This window comes from Mauremys mutica, unplaced genomic scaffold (genome assembly GCF_020497125.1).
Source record: "Mauremys mutica isolate MM-2020 ecotype Southern unplaced genomic scaffold, ASM2049712v1 000486F_np12_subseq_109042:145066_obj, whole genome shotgun sequence".
Lineage (NCBI taxonomy): Eukaryota > Metazoa > Chordata > Testudines > Geoemydidae > Mauremys > Mauremys mutica.
The window spans coordinates 17,289-36,025 of record NW_025422975.1 but is presented as its reverse complement, the minus strand read 5'-3'; the positions used below and the strand labels follow the sequence as shown (position 1 = coordinate 36,025).

Below are 18,737 nucleotides of genomic sequence, written 5' to 3'. Positions count from 1 at the left end.
TCCCAAAGTCCAACACCCCAAGAGTCCCTTGAGTCCAGCAACCCGAAAATCCCCGCAAAAGTCCAACAACCCAAAAGTCTCTGTCCCTGGTCAGTGCAGCCCCAGAGTTCAAAAGTTTATCTGCAGAGTTCTACCCCCCTCCGCCCCCGCCAGCTGGGTGGAGGGGCGAACGGGGCACACAGAGTGTTAAGGGGCACCTTACGTGGTCCAAGGCCGACTGCCCCGCCTCTCCGTGGGGTTCTGCTGCAGCCTTCACCACGAGCCACACCACTCCACCAGCCGTCCTGTGAGCTGCTCCCGCCGTCCCACGAACTGCTCCACTCGACTCCGCTCCACTCGCCATCCTGCGGGCCACTCCAGCCAGCCTGCAAACTGCTCTGCTCTGCTCCACTCCACTCCGCTCACCGTCACATGGGCCATCCGCTCCGCTCCACTCCACTCGCCATCCCGCAAATGGCTCAGCTCAGTTCCGCTCCACTCGCCGTCCCAAGGGCCATCCGCTCTGCTCACCAGCCTGCAAACAGCTCAGCAGAAGTTGCTGTATTCCTTGGGGGAGTCACAGCCTGGTGTCTAAAGAGACAGAAGAGAAGCTGCCGAACTGCCACTGATATGTTTCACGGTAGGCCCTAGAGGGCAACACCAGGACTTACGATCTGCATCTATTCGGAAAACGAACTCCATCTACTTTTTGCAAGCACTAGATCTCACCACAGCAGCGTTAAGTGCAGTGCCAGCCCCGAGCTGCTTCTCCTTTGGGGTGGCAGGCCTGGTGTTTTGGTGAGTAGCCAGCACCAGGGGCTGGAGATCACAGGGGAACAGTTCACAGGGACTGTAATGCCCAGGGGACAGGGCAGGCTAAGGGAGGGGAGGCTAGAGAAAGACTCAAGGGGTTGACTAGCCGGGATGTCAATTGGTATCAGAGACATCCGGGGTGATGTTTGGAATTTTCATGGAGGGCTGGAAGATCTGGTGCATGGGGCCGGGCCAGCCGGTTGGGTGGAGATCAGGTGAAGCAGTGGGGCAGGGCCGGGTGAAGCCGTGGGGCAGGGCTGGGTGAGGCATCAGGCATCAGTCTGTGGCTCAGCCAGCTTCCTCTGTCTCTTGGGGTCTTTACAGTCTGGGTACCCACAGAGAGCATGGCCAGCGCAGCCCATCAGGGGCCTGGGCCGCTGCTGCCCTGGGGCTGTAGGTTCAAGGCTCAGGAGGGTGCCCAAGGACCTGGAAGCCTGGGGTTCAATTCTGGGGCCCTGGTGGGGCCCTGGTGAGTGGGGTGTGATGGGTTTGGTCACAGAGACCCCCTTGGGACTGTTACCTGATGTGCTGAAATTACTTCTGAGCCCATTTTCCCTGCCAGCTTAGGACTCCAGACACATTAGCCTGGAGCAAACACTGAACCACATCCCCAAAAGCTGCAGACTTAACTGAAAACAGCTCAGCAAGTGCTCCTGTCTCCAGCTCCCAATGGGATCCAAATAAATCCATTTTACGCTGGCTGCAGGGTAAACTCATAAATTGTCCGCCCTGTATGAGAGAGATGCACAGCTGTTTGCTCCCCCGGGTATTAATCACTTACTCTGGGTTAGTTACTAAACAAAAGTGATTTTATTAAGTATAAAAGGAGGATTTAAGTGGTTTCAAGTAATAACAGCCAGAACAAAGTAAGTTTACCAAGCAAAATAAAACAAAACCCGCACGTCTAAGCCTAATGCATTAAGAAACTGAATACAGGTAAATCTCACCCTCAGAGATGTTCTTTCCCAGACTAGACTCCTTCCTAGTCTGGGCCCAATGCTGTCTCCTGGTACAGCCCTTGTTAGTTCCAGCTCAGGTGGTAACTTGAGGATTTCTCATGACTGGCAGCCCCCCTTTGTTCTCTTCCACCCCCTTTTATAGCTTTGGTCTTTCTGGGTCTCCACCCCTCCTTCTAAATGGAAAAGCGCCAGGTTTACTATGGATTCCAGTTCAGGTGACATGATCACCCACTTGCTGGCGTACACGTATCCAGGAAGGCTTATGAGTAAAGAGAGCCATTTACAACCAATTGTCCTAGTCAATAGGAGCCATCCAGATTCCAAACCACCATTAACGGCCCACACTTTGCATAATGACAATAGGACCTCAGAGTTATATTTCATATTCCTAGTTTCAGATACAAGACTGATACATTCATACAAATAGGATGACCACATGCAGTAGATTATAAGCTTTGTAATGATACCCTACCAGAGACCTTTCGCATAAAGAATATTCCAGTTACATCATATCCACACTTATAAAAAATATTTTTATAAAACATAGGGAGTGCAACCTCACATGGGGTGCGCCTCTCATTAAACCGCAAGGCATGGATGGGGTGGGCTGAGCTCACGGTAGAGGGCTTGGATGGGCGGGGGCAGGATATCAGCCTTCGCTTTAACTGAGGCCAAGTTTAGAGGCACACGGCTGCTCTGGCCCGTTTCTGGCAGCTTCTAAAACACGGTGGGCACCGCTAGAGGGATCACAAAAGCTTTAAAGGGATTGGGCCCTTCTCCTATACACGGCTCGGCTATGCTGAGCTACCTCAAGCTGTAGTGAAATCGGAAAACCTTGGCCTTTCCCTCCAGGCTAATGAAAGGCAGGTGCTGAGTAGAACAGTAGTTGCAACAGTGCCCTGGCCGAGCTGTGTTTCCTTGGAGACTTTCACACCATGGAGGCACAGGAGGCCAACAAGTATTTTATTTGTGGGTGGGGGGGGGGTGTGGAGACAGATGCTGCTGGATTAATCCCTGAGTCACACCCTCATGCTCTGGTTCTTCTCTCACCCCGCTGCAGGTGGAGGAGTTCAAGCTGTGCTGCCGGCGCTGGCTGGGGGACATCGTCCTGGTGCGGCTCCACAAGGAGCCCTACTCCTTCTACCCCACCGACAGCTGGTACTGCAGCTTCGTGGAGGTCGTCTCCCCCCACGGCCAGACCTACCGCTTCCCCTGCTACCAGTGGGTCGAGGGCTACCGCACGCTGGAGCTGCGGGAGGGCAAAGGTAGGGGGCTGCGGGCTGGGGGAAGGCACATGGGGGCCAACCTGGGGCCACTTGGGCTCATAGGTAGGGGAGAGGGATAGCTCAGTGGTTTGAGCATTGGTTTGCTAGTCTCACAGTTGTGAGTTCAATCCTTGAGGAGGCCACTTAGGCAGCTGGGGCACAATCAGTACTTGGTCCTGCTAGTGAAGGCAGGGGCTGGACTCAATGACTTCTCAAGGTCCCTTCCAGTCCTAGGAGATAGGATATTTCCTTTAATTTAGTAGCTAGCTATTTATCCCAGCAAACACCCCCCTCTATCTTTCCATCCATCCCTATACACCCCCTCTATTTATCCATCCCCGTACACCTGCTCTAGCTACCATCCCCATTTACCCCCTCTATTATTTCATCCCTGTACACACCCCTGTATCTATGTATTCCTGTACACACCTCTGTCTATCCAACCCCATCCACCCCTCTATCTATCCATCCCCGTACACACCCCTGTATCTATCCATCCATCCTCATACTACTTCTGTATCTATCCATCCCCGTACACACCCATTAATCTAGCCAACCCCATACACTCTCTCTCTCTATCCTTCCCTGAAAACAGCCTTTTGTTGATCCGTCCCCATACACCTCATTTATCTATCCATCCCCATACACAACCTTCTGTCTATCCATCCCCCTCCAAACCCCTCTATGTATCCATCCCCCACACACCCCTGTCTATCCATCCCCATATACCTCCTGTATCTATCCATCCCCATACACAACTTTCTGTCTATCCATCCCCCTCCAAACCCCTCTATGTATCCATCCCCCACACACCCCTGTCTATCCATCCCCATACACCTCCTGTATCTATCCATCCCCGTCCACATCCTTCTATCCATTCATCCCCGTCCACATCCATCTCTCTTTCCATCCCCATACATCCCCCTATCCATCCATCCCCATACACACCCCTCTACCTATCCATCCCCGTACACACCCCTCTATCTATACAACCCCGTACACACCCTTCTGTCTATCCAGCCATGTCCACCCCTCTATCTCTCCATCTCCATACATGCCCTCTATGTATCCCTCCCCGTACACGCCCCTCTGTGTATTCATCCCCATACGTCCCTTCTATCTGTCCATCCCCGTACACCCCCTATATTTATCCGTCCCCATATAACCCCTTTATTTATCCATTCCTGTCTATACCCCTCTATCTATCTATCCTCATACACACCTCTCTATCTACCCATCCATCCCCATACACCCCCTCTGTCTATCCATCCCTGTATCTATCCCTCTCAATGAACCCCCTCTAGCTATCCATCCCTCCCCATACACCCAGTCCATTTATCCATCCCCATGCACCCCCTCTATCTATGCATCCATGTCCATACCACTCCATCCATCCATCCCCATCCACACCCACACCCCTCTACCTATATATCCCCATACACCCCCTCTGCCTATCCATCCCCATCCACACCCCTCTATCTATCCATCCCCATACATCTCCTCTATCTAGCAATCCCTGTACATCCCCTCTATCTATCCATCCCTGTACACACCTTCTGTCTATCCAACCCCGTCCACCCCTCTATCTATCCATCCCCGTTCACACCCCATCTATCCATCCTTGTACACACCCTCTAGCTATCCATCAATACCCACACACTCCCGGTATTTATCCATCCCTCTACACCCCCTCTATTTATCCATCCCTGTACACACCTTTCTGTCTATCCAACCCCGTCCTCCTCCTATCTATCCATACACATATACCCCCTCTACCTATCCAACCCCGTACACACACCCCATATATCGAACCCATACACACCTCTCTATCTAGCCATCCCCGTACACCCCCTCCATCTACAATCCTGATACACCCCCTTTATCTATCTATCCCCATACATGCCCTTCTGTTATCAAACCCCGTATACTCACCCATATCTAGCCATCCCTGTACACACCCCCATCTATCCAGCCCCGTACATACTTTTCTATCTATTTATCCCCATGCATCCCCTCTATCTATCCATCCCTGTACAATCCCTCTATCTGTCCATCCCCATCTACACCGCTCTATCTATCCATCTCGATACACCCCCTCTGTCTATCCATCCCCGTACAAACCCTTCTATCTATCTATCTATCTATCTATCTATCTATCTATCTATCTATCTATCTATCTATCTATCCCATACACATCTCTCTCACGTTCTCTCCTCTCCCCCAGGCCAGATGGTTTGCGATGATGCCGATTTCCCATTGCTGCTGGAGCAGCGGCAGGCTGAGCTGACGCACCGACGCGAGTGCTATGGGTGAGTGAGAACCCGGTGGGGGTTGAGGGAGATCCTCAGGGCTGTGCAGGGTCCCAGGGATGGAGTTGGTGGTAGAAACCACAAAACAGGTGGGCCCAGGACTGCGGCTGAGTGATTGTTGGGGCAGCAGCAGGCCAGGAGTAACATCTCCTGCCGTCTCTCCCTGCCCAGGTGGAAGGAGTTTGTTCCTGGACTGCCCCGGTGCCTGGACGTGGACAACATCAGTGATCTGGACTCTAACTCCACGTACTCCTTAACCAAGAGCACCAACTTCCTGCTGCGCGCGGGGAACGCGTGAGTGCAGCTTCCCCACGGCCCAGATGTGTTCCCAGCGACCGGCCGCTAGGCCTGCCCCTAGAAACTACCCCCAACCCCCTACCGTAATCGTAACCCTGTACCCAACCCTGTACAGTAACCATAACCCTGTACACTAACCCTAACCCTGTACCCAACCCTGTACACTAACCCTAACCCTGTACCCAACCCTGTACACTAACCCTAACCCTGTACACTAACCCTAACCCTGTGCCCAACCCTGTACACTAACTCTAACCCTGTGCCCAACCCTGTACACTAATCCTAACCCTGTACCCAACCCAGTACAGTAACCCTAATCCTGTACACAACTATGTACAGGAACCCAGTATGATAAACAACGCTGCACACTAACCCTAACCCTGTACACAACCCTGTACAGTAACCCTAACCCTGTACACAGCCCTGTACACTAACCCTAACCCTGTATCCAACCCTGTACACTAACCCTAACCCTGTACACTAATCCTAACCCTGTACCCAACCCTGTACACTAACCCTAACCCTGTACACTAATCCTAACCCTGTACCCAACCCTGTACACTAACCCTGACCCTGTACACAACCCTGTACACTAACCCTAACCCTGTACACTAATCCTAACCCTGTACCCAACCCTGTACACTAACCCTAACCCTGTACACTAATCCTAACCCTGTATCCAACCCTGTACACTAACCCTAACCCTGTACACTAATCCTAACCCTGTACCCGACCCTGTACACTAATCCTAACCCTGTACACTAACCCTAACCCTGTACCCGACCCTGTACACTAACCCTAACCCTGTGCACAACCCTATAGAGTAATCCTAACCCTGTACACTAACCAAGCCATATACACAACCCTACACAGTAACCCTAAGCCTATACACCAGGGGTCAGCAACCTTTCAGCAGTGCTGTGCCGAGTCTTCATTTATTCACTATAATTTAAGGTTTTGTGTGCTGGTAATACATTTTAACGTTTTTAGAAGGTCTCTTTCTATAAGTCTATAATATAGAACTAAACTATTGTTGTATGTAAAGTAAATAAGGTTTTTAAAATGTTTAAGAAGCTTCATTTAAAATTAAATTAAAATGCAGAGCCCCCCCCCCGGACCGGTGGCCAGGACCCAGGCAGTGAGAGTGCCACTGAAAATCAGCTCGAGTGCCGTCTTCGGCACACGTGCCATAGGTTGCCTACCCCTGCTGTACACTAACCCTAACCCTATACACTAACCCTAAACCTATATCACAACCCTACCCAGTCACCTTAACCCTATACACTAACCATACCCCATACACAATTCTATGGAGTAACCCTAAACCAATAAACAACCCTACACTAACCATATCCCTATACAAAACACAGTATAGTAACCCTAAGCCTGTACATTAATCGTAACCCTATACACTAACCTTACACAGTAACCCGAACCCTTCATCAAGACCTCCCCCTTCCTCGAGCACGGGGTCAATGCATGACTGTCGGCCCCCCCAGCCCAGGTCATTCCCAGAGACTAAACCCAAACCCTAACCCTAACCCTATACTATCTCCTTTCCCTAATCCTACCCTAACCCATATCCAATACCCTTTCTCTCACTCCGCCTGTGCCCTATAGTCCTTCCCTAGCCCTGACCCGACTATGTAGCCTGACGCCGTTCCGTAACCTTAACTCAGACCCTTCCCCAAGACATCCACCTTCCTGCAGTGCGGGAGGGATGTGTGTGTGTGCAGCCCAGCCCCCAAGGCCCAGCCCCAGGGACTAACCCTTAACCCTCCTCTATACCCTAACCCTTATCCCTAGCCCTCCTCTATACCCTAACTCTATCTATTCCCATACACATCCATTCTCTCTCTCTCTCTCTCTCTCTCTCTCTCTCTCCATCCCCACCCATCAATCAATCTATCCATCCCCAGACATCCCCTTGTTATATCCTTGGGGGCAGCCGGTTTAGGAAGCAATCACTTGAGGCCAGACAGCAGACAGCTAACAAAACTACCCTTTTATTTACAGACACAGAGCTCACCCAACCGGCCGAAGCCGGCCGGGCTATCCCCTAATAATCTAACTCAGTTGCCATAGGAACAAAACTCATGACAACCACATACACAACACCCTCATCCCATATTACTCACTCTAGTCCTTGTGGTAGGGGAGAAGAGCTTGAAAACCCGGGTGTCACCAACGCAGCCGTGCTGCCTGAGTGTGCTGAGAGCCTGAGCCCATCGCTCTGACAGGGGGCAGCTGCTCCGAGCGTGGCTCCACTTTGCCACCAGTGCATCTCTGGGGGGAGGGGGGGCAAAGAGGGGGCCCTATTTGTTATTGTCGGGGGCAGAAAGGGCCATCCCCATCTCACCCCGCCAAGGGGCTCTCGCATGTCTCTCTGCCCCCCAGGAAGTTGGAGCTGTGGCTGAAGGGTTTCCTGAGCTGCACCAACTCCTGGACGAAGCTGGACGACATCAACAAGGTTTTCTGCTTCAACAAGACCCCGGTCACAGGTGGGTGACCCCCCACCCCCACCCCGAGCCCTGCTCGCCTGGGCCCACTGGAGCCCCCCCTCACAGAGCAGGGTGATTGGGACGGGTGTGACGCAAGCGGCTGGAGACCCCAGCGCTGCTTGTGCCTGGCCCTGCCCAGAGCTTCCCAACCACGATCAGGGACCCCCCACCAGCCTTGTGCCAGGTGCTGCCCAGACTCCCTCCTAGATCAGGCCCCCTCTCATGCTGGACCGTTAGCCCTGTTCTCCAGTGTGGGGAGGCCATGGCCCCGAGAGACGCTGAAAGCTGCCCCAGGCACCCAGAGCAGGACTCGAACCCGGCTCCCCTGAGTCCCGGCCCATTAACCCCGCGGCTGCCCTGCCCGTGTCCCCCCAGAGTACGTGCGGGCGCACTGGCGAGAGGACACGTTCTTCGGGTACCAGTTCCTGAACGGGGTGCACCCCATGGTGATCCGGCGCTGCACGGAGCTCCCCTGCAACTTCCCCGTCACGCCGGCCATGGTGGCCTCCTCCCTGGGGGAGATCTGCAGCCTGCAGGACGAGCTGGAGGTAAGTGGGGCGCCAGGGACACCCCTGGGGGGGACTCGGTCACGGTCTGAGCTCTCGCTCCGGCTCCCTCCCCAGCTTCACTCCGGGCACCAGCAGCCACGGGTCAGCGGTGTCCAGCGGGCCCAATTCCAGCCCCAGTGGCTGCGCTCGCACTGGCCACTCGGCTCCAGGGGCTAGTCCCAGGGCACTGCTGTGGGGAAGCTCACAGCACTGGCATCCCAGCTTTCCCCCATTCCCCGGTGTCCCCACTCTGCACCCTGGGATGTGCTGGCCCCTGCACTCTGCTCTGCTCCCCCTGTGCCTTGCAGAAAGGGAACATCTTCCTCGCTGACTATAAAATCCTGGAGGGCGTCCCGGCCAACACGATCAACGGCTACCAGCAGTACATCGCCGCGCCCCTCTGCCTGCTGCACCTGCAGCCCTCCGGGGAGCTCGTCCCCATAGCCATTCAGGTAACGGCCCCCACACGCTGCCTGGCGGGGCCCCCATGCAGCCCCCATCCCTACACAGTCCCAGGGCTGGGCATTGTCGTCTAAGGGACTGGCCCAGGGAGAGAACCCAGGAGTCCTAGCTCCCAGCCCTCCCTGCTCTAACACACTAGACCCCACTGCCCTCCCAGAGCTGGGGAGAGAACCCAGGAGTCCTGGCTCCCAGCACCCCCTGCTCTGACAACCAGCCCCCACTCCCCTCCCAGAGCCGGGGAGAGAACCCAGGAGTCCTGGCTCCCAGCTCCCCCTGCTCTAACCCACCAGCCCCCAGTTCCCTCCCAAAGCTGGGGAGAGAACCCAGGAGTCCTGGCTCCCAGCCCCTCCCCCCCCGCTGTAACCACTAGACCTCCCCACTTCTTCCCTTACAGAGCCAGGGAGAGAAACCAGGAGTCCTGGTTCCCTTATCCCCCTACACCCTCCTATGTGTGCGTGCGTGTGCCCACTTGCTTGTATATGCACACTCCAGCTCTGCGTGTGTGTACACACACCCCAGCTCTGTGGGTCGCCTCTTCCTAACACTGGATTTGCTGCACCGTCATGTCCCCTCATCCTGGCACCCGGGTCCCAGTCCCTGGGCTCCCCTGGGGGAAGCAGCAGGATTCACACCCCCGGCTTGCGCCAACCCGCCCCCCACACCCTTCCTGTGCCTCTCCCCCCGCAGCTCAGCCAGTGCCCAGGCCCTGACAGCCCCATCTTCCTGCCCAGCGACTCCGAGTGGGACTGGACCCTGGCCAAGACCTGGCTGCGCTACGCTGAGTTCCTGGTGCACGAGGCTGTCAGCCACCTGCTGCTCACCCACCTGATCGACGAGGCCTTCGCCCTGGCCACCCTGCGCCAGCTGCCCATGTGCCACCCGCTCTTCAAGGTGAGAGAGGGGCCGGGCTGCCCCCCCGCCCCCAGCCAGCTGTGCCCAGATGTGTGGGAGAGAAGAGCCCAGCAGGGGGAGCCTGCCAGATGGGCCCCGCTGCCGGCGTCCAGCTGTGCCCAGCTGCACGTGCGTGTGCCTGGCGGGTGCTTGTGCCTGGCGTGCCAGGCTGGGCGTGCCCCACGCTGGCCGTGTTCTACCCATCGCGGTCCAGCACCTTCCTGACCTCGTGGAAGAAGGGGGAGAAGGAGCTGCTGCTGGTTTCTTGGAGGGGCCAGGTCCTTGCCCCCCCACCAGATACGTGCAGGGGTGAGGGTGGGGGGTGGCTCCCTGATTGCCCTCACCCATCCCTGTCTCTTCCCCTCCCTAGCTGCTGCTGCCCCACACCCGCTACACGCTGCACATCAACGTCGTGGGCAGGACCCTGCTACTCGGAGGCGGAGGGAACATCGAAAGGGTGAGAGGACCCCACGGTCAGGGGCACTGGACCCCGCTCCCCTTCCATATCTGGGGAGAGAACTCAGGAGTCCTGGCTCCCAATCCCCCCTCCTTGGGCCCCAGCTCCTCCTGCTCTAACCACTAGGCCTCCACTCCTGTCCCAGAGCCAGGGAGACAACCCAGGAGTCCTGGCTCCCAGCCCCTTCTTCTCTAACCATTAGATCCCACTCACCTCCCATAGCTGGGGACAGAACTCAGGAGTCCTGGCTCCCAGCTCTAACCACTAGCCCCCACTCCCCACCCAGAGCCATGTACTTGGGAGTAAAATGTGCCTGTTTCCGAGGTACAGGCCTCATCTGGAACCCCTGAAGCTCTCTTCCCATATTGTCTCACCATGAAAACCACATTGGGAATCTCCTGGAGAGCAGATCCTTTGAGCCAGCCTCCATCTCAGTTGGTCCTGGTGTTTGCACCATACGGCTCTGCGGACGCAACCTCTGCTTTCAGCTCATCGGTACTGTTAGCAATTAACTTCCAGAACTCCTGGAGGACGGGTGAGGTCCCAGCGGGCTGAAGAAGGGCAAACACGGCATCTGCCTTCGAAAAGAAGAACAAAGAGGATCCAGGGAATTATAAACCAGTCGATCTATCTGGAAGATGCTGGAACAAATGATTAAACAATCAATATGTGCCCAGAGGATCATAGGGTTAGAAGGAATGGCCCACATGGATTTGCCAAGAACAAATCATGCCAGACCAACCTAATTTCCTTCTTGGACAGTGTTGCTGGCCTTGTGGCTGGGAAGAAGCAGTAGACGTGATATATCTTGATTTATATCTTGATTTGAGTCTTTTGACACATCCCAGGGAAATTTGGGCTGGATGATCAATTGTTCTCTGGTCCTGCTGAAGGCAGGAGAAGAAGAAATGGGATTAATCTTCAACAAGGGAGATTTAGGTTAGATATTACGAAAAGCTTTCTCTCTCTAAAGATAGTTAACTCTGGAGCAAGCACAGAGGTTGTGGAATCTCCAGCATTGGAGGTTTCTAAGAACTGGTTGGACGAACACCAGAGGTTGTGAGGGATTGATCATTTTGGGGGTACAACACAAAGCGAAACATCTGGGAGGCACATTTGTCACGGGGCGTATTGTCATTTGTCTGGTTGCGCTGAAATAGGTCATGGTGGTATTTCATTCTAGCCCGCCCCCTGGCCCGCTGGCTCAGAGGTTGAAGGCTCTGTCTCTGGTCCCTTCCCAGGCCATGGGCTCGGGGATCGAGGGGACCAAGGTGCTGATGGCCAAGGGTATGTCCTGCCTGACCTACGCCTCCCTCTGCTTCCCTGATGACATCCACGAGCGCGGGGTTGACTGCATCCCCAACTACTACTACAGGGATGATGGGCTGAAGATCTGGTCGGCCATTGAGAGGTAAGGAGCAGGAGCCGGGGCAGAGGGTGGCGAGGAAGCAGATGGCATGTGGAAAATTCCCACCAGCTCAGAGTTGCTTGGAAACACGGCTTTCCTGCCACGTAAAGAATTCTGAGTAAAAAAAAACTGGAATTGCCCAAAAGGCACTTTTTCAGACACCTGCCCCCACGCACCCAGCTAGACTGCATGAAAGCTCCTTGAGCCACTCATGACTCACACAGAGAAGGGCACCAGCTAGTACTGGCCAGACTTGCACACCAGGACTATACCATCTCGCCCTGGTCAGAAGCCTGGCCAGTTTCCCAGTCCACCCCTCCCTCACTGTGGGACTAAATCGGGGGGCCCAGATAATCTTCATCCAAGAATATTAAAGGAACTGGCACATGAAATTGCAAGCCCATTAGCAAGAATTTTTAATGAATCAGTAAACTCAGGGGTTGTGCCGTACGACTGGAGAATTGCTAACATAGTTCCTATTCTTAAGAAAGGGAAAAAATGTGATCTGAGTAACTATAGGCCTGTTAGTTTGACATCTGTAGTATGCAAGGTCTTGGAAAAAATTTTGAAGGAGAAAGTAGTGAAGAACATTGAGGTCAATGGTAATTGGGACAAAATATAACATGGTTTTACAAAAGGTAGACCTTGCCAAACCAACCTGATCTCCTTCTTTGAGAAGCTAACAGATTTTTTAGACAAAGGAAACGCAGTGGATCTAATTTGCCTCGATTTCAGTAAGCATTTGACACGGTTCCACATGGGGAATTATTAGCTAAATTGGAAAAGAAGGGGATCAATATGAAAATGGAAAGGTGGATAAGGAACTGGTTAAAGGGGAGACTACAACAGGTCGAACTGTCAGGCTGGAAGGAGGTTACTAGTGGAGTTCATCAGGGATCGGTTTTGGGACCAATCTTATTTAATCTTTTTATTACTGATCTTGGCACAAAAAGTGGGAATGTGCTAATAAAGTTTGCGGATGACACAAAGCTGGGAGGTATTGCTAACACAGAGAAGGACCGGGATATCATACAGGAAGATCTGGATGACCTTGTAAACTGGAGTAATAGTAATAGGATGAAATTTAATAGTGAAAAGTGCAAGGTCATGCATTTAGGGAGTAATAACAAGAATTTTGGTTATAAATTGGGGATGCATCAGTTGGAAGTAACAGAGGAGGAGAAGGACCTCAGAGTATTGGTTGATCACAGGATGACTATGAGCCGCCAATGTGATATGGCTGTTAAAAAATCTAATGTGGTCTTGGGATGCATCAGGCGAGGTATTTCCAGTAAAGATAAGGAGGTGTTAGTACCGTTATACAAGGCACTGGTGAGACCTCATCTGGAATACTGTGTGCAGTTCTGGTCTCCCATGTTTAAGAAGGATGAATTCAAACTGGAGCAGGTACAGAGAAGGGCTACTCGGATGATTCGAGGAATGGAAAGGAGACTGAAAGAGCTTGGCTTGTTTAGCCTAACCAAAAGAAGGCTGAGGGGAGATACGATTGCTCTCTATAAATAGATCAGAGGGATAAATATCAAGGAGGAAGAGGAATTATTTAAGCTCAGTACCAATGTGGACACCAGAACAAATGGATATAAACTGGACACTAGGAAGTTTAGACTTGAAATTAGACAAAGGTTTCTAACCATCAGAGGAGTGAAGTTCTGGAACAGCCTTTCAAGGGGAGCAGTGGGGGCAAAAGACATATCTGGCTTCAAGACTAAGCTTGATAAGTTTATGGGGGGGATGGTAGGATGGGATAGCCTAATTTTGGCAATTAATTTGGCAATCATTGATTCTCAGCAGGTAAGTATGCCCAGTGGTCTGTGATGGGATGTTAGATGGGTTGGGATCTGAGTTACTACAGAGAATTCTTTCCTGGGTGCTGGCTGGTGGGTCTTGCCCACATGTTCAGGGTTTAACTGACCGCCATATTTGGGGTCGGGAAGGAATTTTCCTCCAGGGCAGATTGGCAGAGGCCCTGGAGGTTTTTCGCCTTCCTGTGCAGCATGGGGCACGGGTCACTTGCTGGAGGATTCGCTGCACCTTCAGGTCTTTAAACCACGATTTGAGGACTTCAGTAACTCAGACATAGGTTAGGGGTTTGATACAGTGGTGGGTGGGTGAGATTCTGTGGCCTGCGTTGTGCAGGAGGTCAGACTAGATGATCATAATGGTCCCTTCTGATGAATGATGCATATGGGTTTTACAGGGAGCTATTTTGAGGTACAGTGTGTCACAGATTCTATTCCTGATACCTGGAGGTTCCCTGGTAACAAGGCAGTGTGGTGCCAACGGTCAGGTTTGGGCACTAAAAAAGTACCACAGTGGAAAAGTCAACCCCCATCAAATATTGATGCCTGGCTTGGTAATCTGGCAGATCACACAGCTGACGAATGGCTGGCATTGCGAAGAAAAGGAATGCATGAAAAATTCAAAACAATTTGGGCTGACTTATTAGAGGTCTATGAGAAATGTAGACATTGAAGATAGATATGTCACATCCCCCTCTTGCCTTTATCCTAACCCCCATCACTTACTTTGTGTGGTAGATTGGTTGGCTTAGGAAAAATGAATGAAAACTTGTAAATACACAAGAATGGAGAGGAAAAGTCAAACTTTTGGGAATTTTGCCCAAAACCAAATTCCAGGAAAAGGTCTCATTGGGGGTGAATGGAAACACTTGGTTTCAGTCAAGCCAAGATGTTTTGTGTCAATGGCAATGCTTATTTAATGTACTAACTTCCACAAGAGCAAGTGCAATTTGAAATCAAAAGTTCAGCTCTGCTTTAGATGAGATCCAGGATCACCTGGAGGTCAGGGCGGTAGTTTAGCCACCAGGCCATGCTCCCACACCTAGGGAAGGGCAAAGTGGAGGGGACACTAGGTAACGGCCAGGGTGCATGGTACCATTGGGCTGTTTGCAGATGCTGGCTCTGATGCTGGTGCACTGGGGAGCGATGTGGCCTGCACTGACCCATCCGGGCTGACACATCTCTGTTCTTTCCAGCTTCGTCTCTGGCATCGTCAGACACTATTACCACAGCGACGCCCACGTCCTGGCCGACTGCGAGCTGCAGGCCTGGGCAGACGAGATCTTCCGTGAAGGCTTCTTGGGGAACGAGGCATCTGGTAAGGCCCATGTGAACCCAGAGCTCTGCAGCCGCTGGTCACTGGGCTCTATGCAGGGGTGTCTGGGGGACATCTCCAGACTGCGTGTCTGTCAGCCAGACCCCAGCTGATGTCAATGGGCATCTCCCCATTGGCATCAATGGGGCCAGATCCCAGCTGGTGTCAATGGGCGTCTCTCCATTGGAGTCAATGGGGCCAGACTCCAGCTGGTGTCAATGGGCGTCTCTCCATTGGAGTCAATGGGGCCGGATCCCAGCTGATGTCAATGGGTGTCTCTCCATTGGAGTCAATGGGGCCAGATCCCAGCTGGGGTCAGTGGGCGTCTTTCCATTGGCATCAATGGGGCCAGACTCCAGCTGGTGTCAATGGGTGTCTCTCCACTGGAGTCAATGGGGCCGGATCCCAGCTGATGTCAATGGGCGTCTCTCCATTGGAGTCAATGGGGCCAGACCCCAGCTGGTGTCAATGGGTGTCTCTCCACTGGAGTCAATGGGGCTAGATCCCAGCTGGTGTCAATGGGCGTCTCTCCACTGGAGTCAATGGGGCTAGATCCCAGCTGATGTCAATGGGCGTCTCTCCATTGGAGTCAATGGGGCCAGACCCCAGCTGGTGTCAATGGGCGTCTCTCCGCTGGAGTCAATGGGACCGGATCCCAGCTGGTGTCAATGGGCGTCTCTCCATTGGAGTCAATGGGGACAGACCCCAGCTCATATCAAGTGGCCCTGCAGGCAGGGGTCCTGACCCCTGGATGGGGAGCAAGGTGTCCAACCCCATAGGGACAGGGTGGCCTGGATCATGGTGGTGGGACGGGGCTGTGGGGTGACTGGGAACGGCCCCGCCGTGGGAACAGGCAGGGCAGGGAGATGGCGCGTGGCTGAGCTGAGACCCGGAGCAGGGGAGCGACTCACCGGGGTAGGCTCCGGCAGAGGGAGGCATCGAACCCGGCTCTAGGGGTCCCAGCCCAAGGCCGCAGAGCAGGGCCGGGCCAGGTCAGTGACACCCGTTCTCCATCCCGCAGGCTTCCCCTCATCCCTGCAGAGCATCCCCGAGGTCATCAAGTACCTGACCATGTGGATCTACTGCTGCTCGGCCCGGCACGCCGCCCTCAACAGCGGGCAGGTAGGGAGAGGCCAGCCTGGGCACTCGGGGGGGGGGCTCATTCCCTACCCCCCACAGGGCCCTTGGGTGCAGCCACCGACACCCCCGCCCTGCACCCCCCACACGGGGCCCTGTGGTCCAGCCACTGACATCCTGGCAGCCAGCATGGGGACCTGGGATCCCGCCACCAACACCCGCACCCTGCACCCCACCCCAATGACACCTCAATCCCCAGGACCCTGCTCTAGCGGCCAATCCCCCAGCCAGCACCCAACCCCAGTGAGATCCTGGACACCTCAGGACCCTGCCACAGCCCCCCAGGACCCTCCCCCACTGCCGCACTCAGTAGCCCAACCCCCCTCCCCCTTGATTCTCCCACCCGTTGGCCGTGGGAGAGATTCCGACCAAGCCCCGGGTGCCCAGGCCTCTTGATTGAGCCAGACCTTCCCTGTACTGGTGCCCCCTGGGCGGGGTGACGAGGGGATCCCTGGCTGGGCTGGGGGGTCCCCGGCTGCTCTGACTGGGGGGGTCTCTCTGGGCCGCAGTACGAGCTCGGCGCTTGGATGCCCAACTTCCCGTCCTCCATGAGGAACCCCCCGCCCCAGGCCAAGGGCACCTCCTCCCTGGAGAGCTACCTGGACACCATCCCGGAGGTCAACAGCACCAGCATCGCCATTTCCGTCCTCTGGCTCCTCTGCTGCGAACCGGGGGACTCGGTGAGGACACGGGAGCTAGGGGGCGCTGTGGGGCAGGGAATGGGGCAGGGGCTCAGCAGGGGGCGCTCTCCCCTGGCAGGCGGGGCTGGCCCCAAAGTGGTGCTAGGGGGCGCTGTGGGGCAGGGAGCAGAGCAGGGGCAGCAGGGGGTGTTATCCCCTGGCAGGCGGGGCCGGCAGTGGGGGGCGCTGTGGGGCAGGGCGGGGGGGTCGGCAGGGGGCGCTCTCCCCTGGCAGGTGGGGCTGGCCCCAGGGTGGTGCTAGGGGGCACTGGGCTGTGGCTGGGGGTGTCTCTTTAATGAGCCTTTCAGCTGAGTTCTCCCCCCCCCCCTTGTGGTAACAATAAAGGACCCACTGACATTTCCCACGAGCCGGGGCATGAACCCAGGTGTCCCGGCCCAGCTGCACTTTGGGGGATTCCGTTCAAACACCCATAAATTCCACAGTGTTGTTTCAACCGGCCGCAGGATTCTCCTTCCCTCCCTGGCCTGAACTCTTCCCGGTGTTGCTACACAGCTGTTAAACATCTGCCCTGCGCTCTAGGGCACATGAGGGATCCTTGTGTAACCAGCCGCCCCACCCCAGAGGTGGCTGCATCTCAGCGCCGGACGAGGGAGCCCTTCCGCGCTGTCCCTCACCGCTCTCCCGTTCCCTTGCAGAGACCCCTGGGCACGTACCCAGACGAGCACTTCACGGAGGAGGAGCCCAAGCGGCTGATCGCGGCCTTCCAGGGGCGCCTGGCCCAGATCTCCCAGGAGATCCAAGAGAGGAACAAATCCCTGCCCATCCCCTACCGCTACCTGGATCCCCAACGAATCGAGAACAGCACGTCCATCTGAGCCCGACCGGCGAGCCCCGGGGACGGGCCCCACGCGGCCGCTGGCAACGCTGTCCCTGCGATCCTGTCCGGGGGCAATAAACCACAGACTGGTTCCACTCTGAATGGCTGATTCTGTCTAGTGGGGTACATCATGGGGGGCTGGGAGCCAGGACTCCTGGGTTCTCTCCCTGGATCTGGGAGGGGAGGGGAGTCTAGTGGGTAAAGCAGGGGGGTGCTGGGAGCCAGGACTCCTTGGTTCTATCCCTGGATCTGGGGTGTGTGAGGGGGCTGGTGGTTAGAGCAGAGGGGGTGTGATGTTACTGACATAACCTGTAACTGTATAGATCATTGTTGCAAACACTGTTATATATTTGCAGCAAATGTTGTGCAAAGATTGTTGTGTAAGGTGTCTGTGAAAAGGTTATGATTTGCTGATTATGATTATGCTTTCTGGATGCATGTATCATTTTTGTAGTTGCAGTTATGAATATTGGCTATGTACTTGTATCTCAATGTGTTTTAATTCTGAAGAAGCCTTGGTAAAGCATTTGGTCAGCTTCTTGAGAAAGGAATTTGCAAGTTAAGTGCCCAATCAAGAAACACTTAACTCACAATGGACTTTGGAAGACTCCAATCCACATAAGAAATCTTCCTGGCTACTGTCGGTACAGATCTGAGTCATGCATGGATATGTGACTTGCCCATGTGACTCCAAACTCCATTTTGCTGTCATTTTCCACAGTAAGGACAAAGAGGTGTCCTTACACCTGGAGGAGACTATAAAAGGCAGCTGCCTCATCTCCATCTTGTCTTCAATCCTGCTTCATACGTCTGGAGAGACATTGCTACAAACTGAAGCTCTAGACAAAGGACTGAATGACCCATCCCAGCTGTGGATGGACTCTAGAGACTTGATTTGAACCTGATTTATTCCATCACTGCTACAAGCCTGAACCAAGAACTTTGCCATTACTGTCTGTAGCTGATTCCTTTAACTAGTTTTAGCTCTCATCTAGATTTCTTTCTTTTATGAATAAACCTTTAGATTTTTAGATTCTAAAGGACTGGAAACTGTGATT

At 54.2% G+C, this 18,737-nt stretch overlaps 1 protein-coding gene across 1 annotated transcript; it reads left to right on the top strand.

The window, feature by feature from the left end:
* Positions 1–2,811: 2,811 nt before the first annotated feature.
* Positions 2,812–17,831, top strand: LOC123357289 (hydroperoxide isomerase ALOXE3-like; the record flags this gene model as incomplete). Its single annotated transcript, XM_045000575.1, has 13 exons — positions 2,812–3,016; positions 5,241–5,325; positions 5,497–5,619; positions 8,020–8,123; positions 8,499–8,671; positions 8,980–9,123; positions 9,821–10,024; positions 10,395–10,481; positions 11,723–11,892; positions 14,906–15,027; positions 16,046–16,146; positions 16,671–16,841; positions 17,498–17,831. Coding segments are annotated over 13 exons (1,869 nt in total), but the record flags the coding sequence as incomplete, so codon positions are not given.
* Positions 17,832–18,737: the final 906 nt, after the last annotated feature.